Genomic DNA, 18249 nt, shown 5'->3' on the forward strand with positions numbered 1-18249 from the left:
TAAAATATTACATATTAGAGCAACTCCAATGGTAAGAACCCAATTAGAACCTATAGTGACTAATTTAATAGTTAATTGTGTGATTTGAAAAGTTTAGAATCCTTGTTAGTGTAATTAATTTTTTCATGGTATAGGAGAACTTCTTAGAGGTTCTTAAAATTTTTACTTTTTTAGAAGTTGATTGATTGCATTTCATAACATAAAAATGACATAAAAACATATTAAAAGATACAAATACAAATCATAAACGAGAAAAAATCAATTAGTTGAAATCTTGATTTGTACCAAAATTTTGCTGTATATTCTTAACCAAATCAGCTTTCAATTGTTGATGTATTGTTTATCACGAACTCGATTCCGAATGCTCGTCATATTGCCGATATTTGAAGGCATATTTGTAGAATACGTGAAATCCACTTGTGAACTTCGGTTTGATTCTGGTTGCGCAAATACTGATACATCAAACTGAGTGTACCCATCTCGTTCGTCTTCTACTATCATATTATGCAGAATGATACATGCTCTCATTATCTTTCCAATTTCTACTTTATCCCACATAAGAGCTGAATTTTTTCCTATGGCAAATCGAGTTTGCAAGACTCCAAAAGCATGCTCGACATCTTTACGTACAACTTCTTGATATGTAGCGAATAAGGATGCTTTCGGACATTGTGGAAGTGGAATAGATTGGACAAAAGTTGCCAATTTAGGATAAATACCATCTGTGAGATAGTAAGCCGGACATTGTGGAAGTGGAATAGATTGGACAAAAGTTGTCCATTTAGGATAAATACCATATGTGAGATAGTAAGCCATGTGGTACTCGTGCCCGTTGACAATGTAATTCACTCGTGGAGCTCGACCTTGTAATATATCATCAAAAACTGGTGATCGATCAAGCATATTGATATCATTAAATGTACCTGGAGGTCCAAAAAACGCATGTCATATCTAGAGATTTTGTGAAGCTACATCCTCTAAAACAAGTGTTGGCTTTCCTGATCCACGTGTATATTGACCTTTCCATGCGACCGGACAATTCTTCCACTCCCAATGCATACAATCGATGCTTCCTATCATCCCGGGAAATCCACGTATCTCTCCAATATCGAGTAATCGTTGAAGATCTTCTGGCGTCGGTCTTCTTAGATACTCATATCCAAATAAATTTATGAGTCCTTCAACAAAATGTTCCAAGAAAGAAAGCACGGTGCTCTCACCAAGTCGGAGGTATTCGTCAACTGCATCAGCTGGGAACCATATGCCATCATACGAATTGCTGCTGTTGCCTTTTGTAACGGAGAGTGACCGAACTTTCCAGTAGCATCTCTTCTTTGTTGAAAGAATGGGACTTCAGCGGAGAGTCGATCAACAATACACATGAACAAGGACTTGTTCATTTGAGAACGGCGTCGAAATATTTGAGAAGGGTATGTTGCATCTTCACTAAATTAATCGTTCCATAACTGGATGTGTCCTTGTTCCCGTTGTCTTTCAATGTAGGCTCATTTTTTTTACTTGGCTGCTTCTTGACGATCACCATGATTAATGAAAAGATTTTTGAATTGTTGATCGAAAATTTGGTCGAATTTTTCATCCATTTCTTCAAATTGATTAGAAGAAGAAGATGCCATTAAGAAAATGTAAACTCTTGCTATTTTTGTTATGTGAAGAAATAAATGTGAAGAAACAAAATCATAAAGAAAGAAGCAAAATGTGAGATACGGGAACAAATGGTCATGGTAACATCTTATAATGAAAACATCGAATAGATATTTTGAATCACAAACGTCTTCTTGTGTCACATGGTTTCTGTGTACTCACATGTTGCATCCCAAGTGTCTTCTTGTGTTACATGGAAGACTTGTATTTGTGTCACATGGAAGACTAGTAGTCAAATAAAGAAAGGTGTTGTGTTATAACGAGGATTTGAAAAAAAAAACATGGCAATTTGAAAAAAGGATCAAGCAACTTCAATTTGAAAAAAGGACCAAGTTTTCTTGTGTCTACTCCAATGTCTTCTTGTGTCACATGTTTTTTTATTGTCTTCCACCTGCCAAAAAATATGATCAGAGACAATACACACAAAGAGAACAGAAAATGATCAGAGACAATACACAAAAAAAAAATGATCAGAGACAACAACCCATTTGCTTGCTTGCAGGGACAAACCAAGACAACAACACATTTGCTTGCTTGCACATACCAAGACAACAACAAATTCAAGTTTTATAACTTAACCAAACGATAAATATAATTATCACACGAGAGACATGGGAAAGCATTAAGCATTAAGATAAATATAATATAGACTCATCATAAAAAAAAACAGACTCAACATTAAGCATAAAGATAAACAAAACAAACTTGCCATCTAGACTCGACTAGCCATACTAACTTGACAACATGTCAGTAATTGGTTTATTTTTTAAGGCGATTTCAAGCTCACTAAGTGGCTCAATCTTGACTATAAGGCTGTCAAGCAATTTTTGCTTATTAAGCTTCTCCTTCAAAACGAAATCCTTTTGCCTTATCTCCCACATACTCTGAAACTCCACAAGCGACTTCACCTCCTCTTCTGAAGTCTTTGCCTTGTTTTTACCTTTGGCCTTTGCTGCTTTAACACCAACAGGCCGACCAATTCCTTCATCCTCTCCATAGAAACCTTGCACAGAGGTTGATGACTGTGTGTATTGGTCATCCAACTTTCTTCTTTTTGAGCTTATCTTATATTTAGTAGATGAAGCTCCACACCATTTCTGATCATGCCGAAGCTCTAACCATGCATGCTCGAGTGTAAACTTGACCTTGTAACCATTGAAGAATATTTCATGAGCCATCTTCAATACATCATTCTCATTCTGGCCACTAGATTTCTGTTTCGTTGCAGTATCATAACAGCCTACAAACTTGCATACAACCTCATTAATATTTCTCCACTTTTGTTTACAGTTACCTGGCTCTCTCTTTTGCAAACCAGCCAGCTTAGGACTTGATCCAAAAATAGGATGCAACTCGTTTGCTTTTTGCTCATTCCCAACTAAAGGGTATCTGGAGGTATTCAACCAAGCACTGATGAGCACAACATCTTCTACTGGTGACCATTTCCACCTTTCTTTACGGCCAGACACAGTTTGTGCATCTTCATTTGCATCTTCAGTCCATTGTGTACCGAAGACAGAGGCATCAGACGTAGAAAGTTCTATACTAGGTTCAGTGTTTGGTTGTTGGCTGACATACAAATTAGGGTGTTGAGTGTTTGGTTATTGACTGTTTACGAGGTTTAAAAAGCTAGAAGGTTGACTATATAAATCCATAAGGAGAGCTTGTTTAAAATCTAAAAGGAAATAACAAATGAGAAGGAGATATGAAAGGAGAAAGCAAGAGTTGTTCGCTTTTAAAAGCTGAGTTAAGAAGAGTTAATGTAAACCTAAAACTCTTCTACGCATTGAACACAATAGTTAATGTAAACCTAAAACTAAAACAACCAACTCACAACTACAAAACTCTAAAGGCCATTTAATTCCCAACCTAATCACACAACTAACACGCATTAAAGGATACTCTACTAACCTCTTGCCATAGAAGAGAGCTGCTTTGATGATGTTTTTGATCCGGTTTGAATATGTTTGATCCGTGAGTAGCTTTATCTCTACCATTAAACACAATAACATATCACTTAGTTAATCAAACAAACCATAGCTGTATCTCTTACCTGAAACCAAATCAGAGTAATGGATAAAAGACTAACCTCATCAATAATCATATCAGAGAGACTAGAACTTCTTTTACATAGCTCTTGTAAACCTAGCAAGAAGATCCTATGTTCTTCCTCTGTCCATGGAGTTCCTACAAAACCCATAAGGTAAAGTAATTGGATCAACAAGATACTTCCGAACCATGAGATTATCTATCAATATCATCACCTCTTGTGCATAGATTGAACTCAGGCGAAACACGCATGCTAAAGTCTATGAATTTAAATCAGGTTCTTGTGATTCTCAAAGATTAATGCGAAATGGATTCAAAATCAAGATGAATAATAAATTTTTCTACCGATCGTTAAATGAATTTACCAAATCTTTGAAGATGACATAGGCTATAATGAAGAAGAGCACAAACATGATCTCAAACTCAGCCAATCGGAATAGAGAAAATACTGAGTCAACAAACCGAGTCAGGATGGAGTCGTCCCTCCTCATACCAACTCGATTCATTCAAGTACGCCGTCCGATCATCCTCCAAATAAAAACTTCCCGACGCCTTTGATCACGGATCACCGTCGCTCACTTCTCGTTTTGCTCTCTCTCAAGTCTTGCCGCCGAGACAGGGCAAAACAAATAAAAGAATCTGACCCTTCACGGTGATTGCATGGACGGATTTGGAGGAGAACATCGACGATGAAAGAATTGGATCAAACATCATCTCCTTTGGAGATTTCGACAACATCGGCGACGGGATTTCGATAATGACGAAGAAGTGAGATTAAAGAAGAAAGAGAGAGACAAAAAAAATTCTCTTTCGTGTGAAAGCAACGACCCAATACACATGTGCCACGTATGGGGTTTCAACCGATTTTATATCCCCTTAATTAAGAAGCGGTTCTGTCTAATTTTATCATTTTTTGTCTTTTTTTTCTTTTTTTTTCTTAATAACTTCAACCTAAACCCACCTTTCGGAGGTGGTCATTTTATAAAATGGAGAGAGAACTCATTATCCAATTCTTTTTAATGTGGAGCTTTAAGAAAAAGGGCAAACGTGTCATTTTCCCCTTGGAGCCAACCACTCACGACTATGAACTTGTCTAAGTATGAATTAAATGACAATGTCAGGCGCAGTTAAACTTTAGAAAGCGGTATAAACCCACAGAACGAAGTCGTCGCCCTCTTTCTCTGAGTAAACTATTTATTTTTCCTTTTTGGTAAGAAAAGTTCTTGAGAAGGAAACCGAGTAGTTCAGATTAAAATATAAAACTGGAAATAGTTAGAAAGTCGTGGTCTCTTCCCCTTAAGACTTTAAAAGCTCTTTCTCCCATTACAAACCAAAACCATTAGAAAAAAACAACAACAACACAAAAAAACAAGAAACTATGGCCGTGAAGAAGAAACTATCCTGGAGATCACTAATGGTTTTATGTTTCTTGGATCCAGACAACATATGTTCATCAAAAAAGGTAAAGAAAAATGACGGTGATGGTGTAATAACAAAACAGAAATCATTTCTCGGGTTGTCGATTTTAGACATAAGCGATCCAAGTTCCTCAACCTTGTCTGAAGATCTTTCAATCTCTCTGGCCGGTTCGGATCTCCACGTTTTCACACAGGCAGAGCTCAAAGTCATAACACAAAGCTTCTCTTCAAGCAACTTCCTCGGCGAAGGAGGGTTCGGTCCGGTTCATAAAGGGTTCATCGACGACAAGTTACGTCCTGGTCTTAAAGCTCAGCCTGTCGCCGTTAAACTTCTCGATCTAGATGGCCTTCAAGGTCACCGTGAATGGCTGGTTCGTACATTCGTATCCATAATCATCTGTTCTTTTTTACAAAATACTGAGTATTAAAATGTTTTTTTTTATTCAGACGGAGGTTATATTTTTAGGGAAGTTAAAGCACCCAAATTTGGTGAAGCTGATTGGGTATTGCTGCGAGGAAGAACATAGACTTCTTGTCTATGAGTTCATGCCTCGTGGGAGTTTAGAGTCTCAACTATTCAGAAGTAAGTTCTAAATCATTAATACTAATCATTAAATGATTGATTCTTTGTTAGAACAGGAAGTGATGAACATGAGTTGTTAAATATGCAGGGTGTTCTATATCGCTGCCATGGCTAACGAGGATGAAGATCGCTCACGGAGCTGCAAAGGGTTTGCAGTTTCTCCACGAAGCAGAAAAGCCCGTCATCTACCGCGATTTCAAGGCCTCCAATATCTTGTTAGATTCTGTAAGCAACCAAGTCTCAAAATTATCATTCAAAAGTGTTGGATTTGAATAATGGTAATTAATATCCAATTATTATTTCAGGATTATACAGCAAAGCTCTCTGATTTCGGGCTAGCAAAAGACGGACCAGAAGGTGACGAAACGCACGTGTCAACACGCGTGATGGGCACGCAAGGGTACGCCGCTCCAGAGTATATAATGACAGGCCATCTAACGGCAAAGAGTGACGTGTACAGCTTTGGGGTTGTGTTACTTGAGCTGTTGACAGGTCGGAGGTCGGTAGACAAAAAGAGATCGTCAAGGGAACAAAACCTCGTTGATTGGGCTCGTCCAATGCTCAACGACCCACGAAAACTCGGGAGAATAATGGACCCGAGGCTCGAAGATCAGTACTCAGCGACGGGTGCAAGAAAGGCAGCGGCTTTGGCTTACCAATGCCTAAGCTACCGACCAAACAGAAGGCCATGCATCAGCGCCGTTGTTTCAGTTCTCCAGGACATTAAAGATTACGGCGATGATATTCCTATTGGGACGTTTACTTACACGGTCTCTTCCTCGCCTGCCAAGCCAAGCCTTGAAGTTAAAGAGTCAAGTGTTCAAAATTCGGACAAGCCTCGCAATGTTCATAAGAGTGATCAACATCATAATAAGTACCGGTCTCCGGTCCATACGGCACGAAACCACCGGTTAACTTTGAGAAACGGGTTAAATTCACCAATGCGTAATGAGGCCGGAGGGGAACGGTACTGAGTTTCTCTTTTTCTTTTACATTTGTAGTTTGTCTTTTCAAAACATAAGATGTAGATAATGTCTTTCGTCCATCAAAAATCTAAAACAAAATTCTAGAATAGGTTTTGTTTAAAAGGGTCTTTTCGTGGGGTTAAGTTGATTATTTTTAAGCCAAGTTACAAAAAAAAAAAAGTTGATTATTTTTTTCTATTTGTTTTTCTTTTGTTTGATCCATTCAAAGCAAGCGGAAGTATTATTGTAACACAACTTGGTCTAAAGAAGTTAATAAAAAAAAATACATTTGGTCTTAACCAAGACGCGTTCTGGTTCACTTCTTTCCTATTTATGTTTGTTTATTTCATATGACAACGTGCATTGGACACGTCTAGTAAATAGTTGGAATTTGATAGTCCTTCCAAAATTACAATCATTATATGACGCTAGTGCTTGACACGAAACCATATAGTGGACATTCGGCGATGCACATACACTCCATTTTTAAAATGATTGCGTTGCAGCGGTGATGCAGGGAAGATATTTAGAACAAATATTGTACTCCATTTAGTCTTTTATTTAGAGTTTATTTATTATTAAAATAATTATCTTTAGTATTTTAGAATTTTTTATTTTTTTTTATATATAGTCTTTGCGGCTATGGTTTTATGTAGTTGATGAGTTTATGATTTGATTAATAAAATTGAGAGTTCTCATTTTATTCCTTATTTTTGGTAGATCATTGGTGATCTCAACGAATTTAAGAAGACACCGATTCTTAAGTATTTTTAGACTAAATAAGATCGTTGTGTTATCGTAGTTTTTCGGATATTCTCAGAATAAACGGATCTTTAATTTTTCCGCTACGTCAAAGTGGTGATAGACACTTAATAATAAATTGTCTATCAAGTGGGTGTGACTCGGCAACAATCAAATTGTTGACAACGTTTAGGAGGTGAGGGCATAATGATTTTAACTGAAGGAGAGAATTATAGGAGTTTTAAATTAAGGGAATGTCCTAATCTGGGAATCTTCATATTATCATTTGAGAACACGGTTTTAGTTAGGTCTCAAGTATCCCCCTTTTAGCACTTCATTGAAACGATTATTGAGAAGTACATAGTTCATGAAAAAGCTCATAACAGAGAAAGATACCAGTAGGTATCAAAGAGCAGACCACCACAAGCGATGGATACATAAGAAAATATCCTAACAATGTGAGAGTTGAGGTCAGAATACAAAGGCCAAGGATAAGGCAAGAATCCCTTGTGGCCATGATAAGAGCTAGAGATGCTATTATCAAAAGAGACTCAAGCGAAAGAAGAACGCAGACGAGTCCGAAGCATCAAGAGATGATGCTGACGTGGAGAAGCCAAAACAAAATTTAAACATAATTAAGCAAGAGTCTGATACTTTTTATGATAGCACGACAACAATTTTCATAATTTATATAAGATTTTTTATTGATTTTTTTTTTGAACTTAATGGTTAAAAAAAAAAATATTGTTTTTGTTATTTTTTTCGAGTTAGCTTCAGTGTAGCCCCCACTGAGTGGAAGGTCCTGACTGTGTTGCTTCTACTTCTTGAACCATTAGAATAGCAACGTCAACTTCGTCTGTACTAGACACTACTTCTTGCGAGCTCTCCCTAGACTCCGTCACAGCCAGTAATGTCTCATAATCTCCGATAACATGAACCGAGATACGAAAAGAGTCTGGTTCGGGTCATTCTTTTCAGTGTGATATGGATAAATTTCTTCTACATTAATTTCTTGAGACGAAAAACTTCTCTGTTTCGAGATCATATAACTTCCATCCACGCTTTCTAAAAAGGTAACCAACGAAGACACAACGTCTGCTTCTTTCTTTAAACTTGTCTTTGTCAAGCACTAGATTGTGATCAAAACAAAGACAGCCAGGAGCGGATCCAGAAAACAACTTAATATAGGGCACAATATATAAATTTATATTGTATTAAATATAATTTGAAAAAATTAAGTAAACTATAGCTTTTACAAGACATTGGTCATTAATTTTTCTCAAAATAATAAATTATAAATTTTGCAATTTTAAATATTCATTTTCAAAAATTTCCTTTATTTTTTTTATTTTTGTCTTAAGCATTGAAAAATAAACTTTATAAAATAGTTGTTAATGTTAAACTTCAATAAATTACGAGTTTTTATTTTGACAAAAACAAATATTTAAAAAAGTGATTGAAATACTATAAATTGGCTACCATTTTTCAAAAATACTTTCAATTAGAAATACCTTAAAATTTTAGTTTATAAATTATTTTTATGGTTTAGTATTAAAGGGGTGAGATTGAGTTCTTAAATTTTTTTAAAAATTATTTAAAAGAGTTAGTTTAGTCTTTTTTGATCATAAATTTAAGTTATTTATGGAAATAGTCATCTTTTAAAAGTAAATTTGAAAAAACTAGCATCAAGTTTATGGTATATTAAATAAAATAAAACAGTTATAAAAAGAAAAGTTTAGGTAGTAATATCAAAATAAAATATTTTATGGAGTAGTAATTAAAATGTATAGAAAAAAAACAGAAATGCAAAAAAAAAAAGAACAGAAATGCGAAAAAAAGACAAAGAGACGGAACATCACAAGACTTCGATCTTGGGCTGGCTGACTCTGGGTGGGGCACGATTTACCTGTAATGACCGAATTAGCTACACATTTTTCTTTGTACACTCCGTTACATAAGAATTATATATCAAGTAGCATGTGGCGCGTGGCACGTGCCACACCCACTACCTATGTGGGTCCGCCCCTGAAGACAGCCGAAGGTTTTCATATCACATACGATAGGTGGCTTCCCATACAAACACTCGCATGGATTTTTGCCATTTAAAAGACTCAATGGAGTCCTACTAATGACACGTGCTGCAGCCCAGACACTCTCGCCCCAAAACTTGATGGGAAGATTAGCCTCAAATAACAAAGATCTCGAGACGTTCAGAATATGAAGATGTTTGCACTCCACTCATCTATTTTTCTGTGGAGTCGCTACACACGAGGTGTTATGTAGAATACCATTTTCCGTGAAATACTTTGACAGACACATAAACTCCGTACCATTGTCGCTCCTGACCTTCTGCACATTTTGACTAAACTGCCGATGAACCATGCGACAAAATTTCGGCAAAACAGTCTTTACTTCAGTATTCTCAAGAAGTAGATGTATTCAAACTGCACGTGAAATATCATCTACTATGGTCAGGAAATACACATCACTACACGAAGAAGGTTCACGATAAGCGCCCCATAGATCAACATGAATTAACTAAAAAAGAACTGAATCTTTATTTAATGCTCTCGGCAAACACCCCGCGAGTCTGTTTATATTTAAAACAAATTTCACAACCTCCAAATTTATTGGAGTTGTCTAAAACACCAGAAACAAATGATAAATATCCTAAAACACCAAAAGAGGGAGGCCCTAATCTCCGATGCTACAAAGTCTTGTCCTCGGCAGCTTTGACTTTGTGTCCTCTTGCCATCACGACATCATGATAAACGTAAACACCACCCCGTTTTTCACCGTCCTCGTAAAACGATCATGTAAAATGCACATTGTATCAGTAAACACTGCGAAACAATCAGTTTGCTTAAGAAAATTTTCAACATACAACAGTGTGTAGTTCAAGTTTGGAACAAAAAGAACGTGAGACAAAGTAATGGCGTCTGATAGTCGCAGTGAACCACTTATGGATATGAACACCTGACGTGCATCTGTTAAACTTACGGGACAACTGGCTATTGGTTGCAATGTGTCAGCAATCTCTCATCACCAGTCATGTGATGAGATGCCCCAGTATTAAGAATCACCTTACCTATCTACTTCTTACCATTAAGTTTGTCAGGAACTGGATTATACTTTTGATGATCAAGAAGAGCTGCTAATGAGGCCCACTGCTCAGCTGATAAAGATGGAACACATGTCCCTCGTACTGAAGTAGGCAAAGCCAGTACCGCATTAGACCGTGGTTGACTTCGACCATGCCTTCTGCTTCTACCACGTCCACTTCGTTCTCCTTCACGACTATGCTCGGTCCACAACTCGGGGAACCCAATGAGCTGCCAAAAATTCTTCTTATCGTGACCTGTATGACTGCAATGTGAGCATATGACTGTAGTACCCCGTCTACAAAAAAGAGAGAAGATTCAGTAGATCAAAAAAGATGGATGGTGTTCCGTAAGTGGAATTCAGTAAATCAGTCATGTGAGCTGCAACTGGTTGCTTTCTTGATTCATTTAGATGGTCATGTGATAGAAATAAACTGTTTGATTGCCTTGCTTATTCATAAAAATGCACATGCTTCTTATAAGCTGCTTAGTCTGCTAGCTCATTAAAGATCACATGCAAATCACAAGCTGCATGCTTGCTTCCTTGCTGAACCATGACACGTGAGGAGCACATGTCTGAGTAAAGTTTTCTTCATAGGAGGGAAAGGACAACAGCTTATTTTTGAGAATGATGAAGCAACTCTCCACTTGTCATCACCCACTCCTACTTTGTGATGAGATTGATGAAGCAGCTCTCCACATGTCTGCTCACCATCTTGCTTTGTGTAAAGAGAAAATCCTCAGATGAAATAACTACTATGCTATAATTACCTTCTTCTCTCCTCTGGACGTCCTGTGATAGACATATATACTAGAGAAAAATCAGTCATAGTTTGAGAAAAAAATCAGAGAGCAAAAGAGAAAAAAACCAGAAGAAAATCAGAGAAAGATGTGGTGAATTCTTCTTGTCCTTCATACCTCAGCCTCAATTGGTCGAAGAGCAGAAGATTATCAGTACGGAATCAAGACGAAGATTTGGAGGGGTTGAGAAGGGTTTGGCCAACATCTGGAATCAAAGAGTCAAGCCACATCGATGACTCACAGTTAATTGTTTGTTAATGAATTTTAATGAAGGTTCCTGACATCGGAGACGGTTCTTGAGCTATGGAAGCCGGACTGGTCTAGGTATCAGTTTGTGGTTCTGAGGCTTGAGACAATGTCTGGGCTAAGTGGATAGCAAGACTAGTCTAAGCACTCGAGTTATTGTGATTGTGTGATTATTGTATGTTGTTATGGTATGTAATTCGTGTTGGTACTATTGTGTGAGAACCTCGTGGTGGGTCTAGTAGTTGCAGGTCATTGTTTCCTCAAATGGTACCACTAAGCCGATCGTGGTCCGGGAAGTGGTGGGCTCGGTTTAGCTTGGCTTGATCACCAAGGCAGACTGTCACATGTGGATCTGACAGCCCCCGGCGAGCCCAATAGAGGACCGGGGAACGACGATTCCGATTGAGGACCGTGACCGGGTGATTCCCGAGCGCCTACGCCTGTGTGGTGTAATAGTGAAGAGATTGCCGGTGTCCCTTGTGTGAAGGAAGAATGATTCTGTTGGGCCCTAGGATATATATTTGGTTGATGTGATGACACTCATGAAAAGTGTTCAATTTATTATGGTTTAATGATTTAATGCTTCCAACATTTATGCTTTAATATTTTGATTATTGATTGATGAACTATCCGTCTTGCCTGTGTTTGGGATTGAGTTTGGGATGACGGGTAGTTGTATATGCTAGATAGGGAATCCTGTCTCACTGAGTGAAACTAGTTCACTCATTCCTCACATCCTAAAAGATACTCACTCCTCACATCCTCAAAGATGTGCATTAAATCTTTCTACAAGCTATCATCTTCAAAGTGCCGGTCAATCATAGGTTGTTAATATGTGTCTCGAGACGTATCTTCGTTGCATGACAAGTGATAAATCAACCTTATGGAGTAAATGGTTACCACTTGCATAATTTTGGTACAGCACAAGTTTTCATTCGGCTATTCAAGCTACACCTTATGAAGTTGTGTATGGACAATCTCCTCCAATCCATCTACCTTATCTTCCTAGAAAGTCTAAGGTTCAAATAGTGGCAAAGTGTCTCAAGGACAGGGACGATATGTTGTTGATACTGAAGTTTTATCTATTAATGGCACATCATATAATGAAACAAATTCCACATAGAAGACGTACACTACAAGAAAATCAAACATTTCTGACCGAACTTCTGACCGATATTTTTTTGGTCGGATATTTCCGACAGATTTCCAACAGAACTCTGATTTGGTCAGAACTATCCGACAGCTACAAAGTCGACAGAAAACAGTCAGAAATTTCCGACCGTTTACCGACGGCAATAATTTAAAATATTATCCGTCCGAAATCTGTCGGAAATCTGTCGAAAATTTCTGACCGAACACAGTCGTCGGACATCGGTCAGAAATTTCCAACGGATTTCTAACCAAAATTCGAAGGTTTTTATAGCCGTTGGAAATCGGTCAGAAACGGTCAAAAGTCCGTCAGAAATTTGTCTTTAAATATCACAACGCCGGTTCTGGTTCATTCACAAATTCAATTATAAAAAACAATTCTCTACCAATCAAAATGTCTTCCTCCAATCATAATGAATATTTTAGGTCTTGGATGGATCACAATCATCAAGATCCATCTACTGGACTTTTGACAGAAGAGTTTGCGGAAGGTCTTCAACAATTCATATCATTTGCCTCAAACCAGCCGAGACTGATTCTATGGTGAATTTCGTTAGTGCTAGTGAAGAAAATAACATGGCTTAGATGAACATATAGGAACTGTTCAAATGGTTGAAGATAGGTATAGAGTAGAGGAACCAAACTTTGAAGCGCATAAATTTTATGATATGTTAGATGCAGCAAAACAGCCGTTATATGATGGTTGTAGAGATGGTATTTCACCTCTTTCAGATGCAACAAGGATGATGTCTATTAAAATAGATTATAACTTAAGCGAAGATTGTGTTGATGCGATAGCTGGTTTTGTGAAAGATATATTGCCGGAAGATAACCTTTCACCAGCTACCTATTATGAGATACAAAAGTTAGTTTTAGGGTTAAGTTTGCCCTATCAAATGATAGATGTTTGCATCGACAACTGTATGCTATACTGGAGAAGGGATGTTGATCGTACTAGTTGTCGATTTTGTCACAAACCACGGTTTCAAAAAACAAGTCGAAAGACTAAAATCCCGTATAAGAGAATGTGGTGCTTGCCAATAACAGACCGACTAAAGAGGTTATACCAATCCAAACATACCGCCGAGGCTATGAGATGGCATGGTGAACACAACAGCAACGGAGAAATTGCTCATCCATCAGACGCAAAAGCCTGGCAACATTTTCAGTCAGTGTATCCTAGTTTTGCATCTGAGAGAAGAAATGTTTACCTTGGATTAAGTACGGATGGATTCAACCCGTTCGGAAGCCATGGGAGACAATATTCTCTTTGGCCAGTTATTGTAACACCATACAATTTACCTCCATCATTGTGCATGAAACGAGAGTTTCTCTTTCTCACAATTCTAGTTCCTGGTCCTGCGCATCCTAAAAGATCCCTTGATGTCTATTTGCAACCATTGATTCATGAGTTGAAAATGCTATGGGCCGAAGGAGTTGAAGTGTATGATATATCTGCTAGGCAGAATTTTATAATGCGTGCAGTGCTTATGTGGACCATAAGTGACTTTCCCGCATACGGAATGTTATCTGGATGGACAACACATGGAAGATTAGCGTGTCCCTACTGTCAAGATAACACAGATGCATTTCAACTGAAGAATGGAAGGAAGACATGTTGGTTTGATTGTCATAGACGATATCTACCCCATGACCATCCGTATCGAAAAAGCACCACTTTGTTTACTAAGAACAAAAAGGTGTTTGATGGTCCGCCACCAGAAATAGATGGAAAATCTATCCTGACTCAACTCAGAGATTTTGGTGTGGAATCGACAGCTAAATGTGGGGGAAATGGGCATGATCCAGTTTATGGATATGGCGAAAATCACAACTGGCACAAGAAAAGTATTTTTTGGAAGTTGCCGTATTGGGAGAACCATTTACTTAGGCATAATTTAGATGTGATGCATATAGAGAAGAATATCTTTGACAACATCATGAATACCATTCTCAATGTCAAGGGAAAGACGAAAGACAACCTGAAGTCCAGATTAGACTTGCCAGATATATGTGCCCGAGAATCTCTCCACGTGGATGGGAGAGGAAAACTTCCAATGCCTATTTATCGGTTAGATGCAGCTGCAAAGCAAGAGTTTTTCGACTGGATTATAGATAGCGTCAAATTCCCAGATGGATATGCGTCTAATCTAAGGAACTGTGTTAATCGCGAAGAAGGAAAGTTTTCTGGTTTGAAAAGTCATGATTGTCATGTCATGATGCAGCGTCTTCTCCCATTTTGCTTTGCTGGTCTTCTTCCAAAACATGTACATGAAGCAATAGCAGGTAAATTTAGTATTCAATAACTTCTTCACATGTTACATAGTATCTTTTCATATCTAACATAATTTTTTCTTTGTTACAGGAATAGCAGCTTTCTTTCGAGATTTGTGCTCGAGATCATTAACAGCAGATGGAATCAGAAACTTGAAGGAAAAGATTCCGATAATCCAATGCAATCTCGAGAAGATTTTTCCACCTTCCTTTTTTGATGTTATGGAGCATCTTCCAATCCATCTCGCTCGAGAAGCAGAACTTGGGGGCCCGGTTCAATATCGATGGATGTACCTGGTTGAGCGTTCTATGTATCATTTCAAGCAGAAAGTGAAAAATTTAAGCCGAGTTGAGGGTTCAATTGTTTCACAAAGCATCAATGAGGAAACATCCCAGTTCGCTGCTTACTATTTTGCCCCCGAAGTACAAACTAAAAGTCGAAAACCATCAAGACATGATGATGGAGGGCAGAGAACAGTTTATCCTGTCGAGGTGCCTACCATATTTTCCCAAATTGGTCGAGTAAGTGGAAAAGGAAAAGGTAGAAGACTCACCGAACAAGAGCACATGCACTTACATAAGTACATTTTAGCAAACTGCGAAGAAGTAATGACATACGAAAGGTAGTTCTGTTTTAGTATGATATATTAAGAATCCTATTTTGTAAATAAATTTGTAACTAATTATGATTTCAATGGCAGGATTTACATGGAGCAAATAAGGGGTGCATATCCTAATTACACTGAAGATCAGCTTTCTGCACTAAAGGAAAACGAGTTCGTAAATTGGCTAAAATTCTATGTAAGTTTTTTGAAATCTATTCTCTATTACTTCTGAATTTTTGATTTTTTGTACATGGTGCATTACTTAAATTTGTGACTACTATGCAGGTAAGGTTTCTCTTGTCCAGAGGAGATCCTATTCAGCCATGGTTAGAGGAGTTGGACCTTGGTCCCAAATTTGTTGCTGTGTCGTACCCGATGTATTGCACGCGTGGATATGCTTTTAAGATTTTCAGCGAAAACACTACCCAGCCAACTATAAATCATGGTATATCTGCTAGATCTGGTGAAGTAATCTACTATGGTATTTTGCATGAGATATTGGAGATTCACTATCCGGGGATCCTTAATTTGAGGTGTGTTGCCTTCTTTGCTGATTGGTACAACCCGATCGTTGGATATGGTGTACGAATTGACGAGTTCGGAGTAACATCAGTTCATTCCAGAAGAAGTCTTGCAAACTATGATCCGTTCATTCTGGCTTCACAAGCTGATCAAGTAACTTATATTCGGTATCCTCGTGTGAGGAATAAACAAGACCCTTGGATCACCGTGACCCATATAACTCCACGGGGGAAATTGGAAGGAGTTTCGGATAAGGCTGCGATGCAACAATCCTCGAGCAATGCCATAGGTGATCTTCATGTTGATGGCACCGAAATCGATCTTGTTGTTGATTTTACTGGTGTAGGTGCCAACGAAGTATTCTCAGATTCGGAGTCGGAGAACGGAGAATTCAACGAACACTCGGGTTCGTCAGCTACAAATTCGTCTAATTCGGATTAATTAAAACTTTTATAATTCAGAAAGATATTATATCTGTTGTAATGTTTAAGAGAAAATATTTTTTAGTAAGTTTAAGTACTTTAAATATTTTGTCATATGTTTTATTTTATTTTAATGAATGTTTCAAAGTGAATATTTTTTTTAAAAAAAATATTCAATATTTTTTTTAAAATATTATAAGTTAGAAAGATATTATATATTTTGTAATGTTTAAGAGAAAATATTTTTTAGTAAGTCTGCGTACTTTTAAATAAAATAGTTTTTCTGGTCCGACGGATTTCTGACCGGTTTCAGTAGGAATTTTCTGACCGGTTTCCAACCATTATTGTGGTCGGAAAGGATTTTATATATTCAGAAACGCATTAACCCTAATCCCTGTCCTCCCCCTCTAGACGAAATCGCGTCCTTGTTTCATCCCTATCTCCGTCGATCTCCCCTCCGTTCTCCGTCGCTCTCCCCCTCCGTTCGCCGTCGCTCTCCCCCTCCGTTCGCCGTCGCTCTCCCCCTCCGCTCTCCGTCGCTCTCCCCCTCCGTTCTCCGTCGATCTTGCGGTCCCTTCATTCCGTCGAGCTCGCGGTCCCTTCATTCTATCGAGCTCGCGGTCCCTTCATTCCGATCTCTCTCCCTCTCTCTCTCTCGAAAATCTCAGCCGAAAGATGTAAGTTTTATGACTTTCGTCTGTTTAGTTTTGGTTTTAGGGTAAATGATTTCTCGTTATGATGATGATAGATAGCTTCTTGTCCTGCTTCGTCTGAATGGTTGATTATCGGGTTTGATTATGGAAATATTTCCCGTCTATGATTTTGAGAGATTCTTGGTCTGCTTCGTGTAAATGAATCATCGGTTTTTATTTTGTCAAATGATTTGGTCGGTTATGTCGTTAACTCTGTGTCAAAAACATTTCAATTCTTGTTCTAAGTGTTAATTTTTTTTTACTCGAGGTCTTATGCGGATTTTCTCGCCGGTTCTTTTCCATCTTCCTCGTCTGCTGGTCTGGGTTCCCCGGCTACACAAGGAACAAGTGTCCCTCAGCCACAGCCAGCATCAATCATCGAGGATAGGTTACTGAACGAGTTGTTGGTGGCACCAGGACGAGAGTTGCTTCCTAAGCTGAGCCCAAATGGAGAACCAAATACTAGCTGGTAAATTTTGAATTCTTTATCTAATCATTTATTGTTATAGGTTTAGGCGCAATCGCAATGCAATTTGCAAGTCGATTTTGAAGTGCTTTCACAGTCTCCTTGAGTTGCCTTATCCGACGTATGCACATGTTCCATTAGAAATTCAGAAGATGTGGCTCCGTTCATTTGCGGTAATGTCTTTTTGTAATGTAAATGTCCGCTTGGTTACAGATTAACTTCGACTTATGCATATGTTTGTTGTGTTTGCACGTTCATTGCAGCAAGATTGGAACTGGGACCCTCCTTTCACCAATGATGTGCGGACAACCTTTAATTTGCAGGCTAGAAAGCAGTACACGAGCAACGTGACTGAGTGGAAGAAAAAGTGGAGGCTGAAGAAGGATAAACCCATATGTCTGAATCAAGATGTGTGGGACGGGTTTAAAGCCTATTGGCAGCTCGATGCTACTGCACATATTGCAGCTACCAATTCTGGTAATAGAAGAAGCAAGCGTGGTGGAAAAGGTGAAGCAGTACACAATGGTGGTGCTAAGACACGAGAGGAACGTGA

The 18249-nt window shown here is 38.2% G+C and overlaps 4 protein-coding genes across 4 annotated transcripts in view; 3 read left to right on the forward strand and 1 right to left on the reverse strand.

The window, feature by feature from the left end:
• Window positions 1-2393: 2393 nt before the first annotated feature.
• LOC106338727 (glutathione S-transferase T3-like) lies at window positions 2394-3963 on the reverse strand. Its single transcript, XM_013777634.1, has 6 exons — window positions 3927-3963; window positions 3793-3849; window positions 3698-3715; window positions 3574-3652; window positions 2957-3231; window positions 2394-2902 (listed from the first exon to the last, which is right to left on the reverse strand). The coding sequence occupies exons 1-6, from the start codon at window positions 3961-3963 to the stop codon at window positions 2394-2396; spliced, it is 975 nt and encodes a 324-aa protein (XP_013633088.1).
• Window positions 3964-4925: 962 nt separating this feature from the next.
• Window positions 4926-6865, forward strand: LOC106337751 (serine/threonine-protein kinase At5g01020). The gene is made up of 4 exons (XM_013776879.1): window positions 4926-5500; window positions 5577-5712; window positions 5801-5937; window positions 6018-6865. The coding sequence occupies exons 1-4, from the start codon at window positions 5090-5092 to the stop codon at window positions 6684-6686; spliced, it is 1353 nt and encodes a 450-aa protein (XP_013632333.1). The 5' UTR covers window positions 4926-5089; the 3' UTR covers window positions 6687-6865.
• A 6433-nt stretch (window positions 6866-13298) lies between these two features.
• Window positions 13299-16557, forward strand: LOC106338728. The gene is made up of 4 exons (XM_013777635.1): window positions 13299-15001; window positions 15081-15612; window positions 15691-15790; window positions 15880-16557. Exons 1-4 carry the CDS (start codon window positions 13324-13326, stop codon window positions 16555-16557), a joined length of 2988 nt encoding a protein of 995 aa, XP_013633089.1. The 5' UTR covers window positions 13299-13323.
• An 832-nt stretch (window positions 16558-17389) lies between these two features.
• Window positions 17390-18249, forward strand: part of LOC106338729 — a 1680-nt gene continuing 820 nt past the window's right edge. The window contains exons 1-4 of the mRNA XM_013777636.1: window positions 17390-17400; window positions 17499-17699; window positions 17746-17869; window positions 17960-18245. Coding sequence (XP_013633090.1) covers window positions 17390-17400; window positions 17499-17699; window positions 17746-17869; window positions 17960-18245 — 622 coding nt within the window. The remainder of the gene's footprint in view (window positions 17401-17498; window positions 17700-17745; window positions 17870-17959; window positions 18246-18249) is intronic.

The sequence above is a fragment of the Brassica oleracea genome, chromosome C4 (genome assembly GCF_000695525.1).
Source record: "Brassica oleracea var. oleracea cultivar TO1000 chromosome C4, BOL, whole genome shotgun sequence".
Classification (NCBI taxonomy): domain Eukaryota; kingdom Viridiplantae; phylum Streptophyta; class Magnoliopsida; order Brassicales; family Brassicaceae; genus Brassica; species Brassica oleracea.

Bases quoted from the DNA above. Each gene is read 5' to 3' on its own strand.
- LOC106338728 (XM_013777635.1), top strand. From the start codon at position 13,324: ATGGTTGAAGATAGGTATAGAGTAGAGGAACCAAACTTTGAAGCGCAT. The intron at 15,002-15,080 runs GTAAATTTAGTA...TCTTTGTTACAG, and splicing joins TGTACATGAAGCAATAGCAG to GAATAGCAGCTTTCTTTCGA. The intron at 15,613-15,690 runs GTAGTTCTGTTT...TTTCAATGGCAG, and splicing joins GAAGTAATGACATACGAAAG to GATTTACATGGAGCAAATAA.
- LOC106338727 (XM_013777634.1), bottom strand. From the start codon at position 3,963: ATGCGTGTTTCGCCTGAGTTCAATCTATGCACAAGAG. The intron at 3,232-3,573 runs GTTAGTAGAGTA...TTTGTATGTCAG, and splicing joins GCTCTCTTCTATGGCAAGAG to CCAACAACCAAACACTGAAC. The intron at 2,903-2,956 runs GTAACTGTAAAC...GCAAGTTTGTAG, and splicing joins TTTGCAAAAGAGAGAGCCAG to GCTGTTATGATACTGCAACG.
- LOC106337751 (XM_013776879.1), top strand. From the start codon at position 5,090: ATGGCCGTGAAGAAGAAACTATCCTGGAGATCACTAATGGTTTTATGT. The intron at 5,501-5,576 runs GTTCGTACATTC...TTTTTTATTCAG, and splicing joins AAGGTCACCGTGAATGGCTG to ACGGAGGTTATATTTTTAGG. The intron at 5,713-5,800 runs GTAAGTTCTAAA...TTAAATATGCAG, and splicing joins AGAGTCTCAACTATTCAGAA to GGTGTTCTATATCGCTGCCA.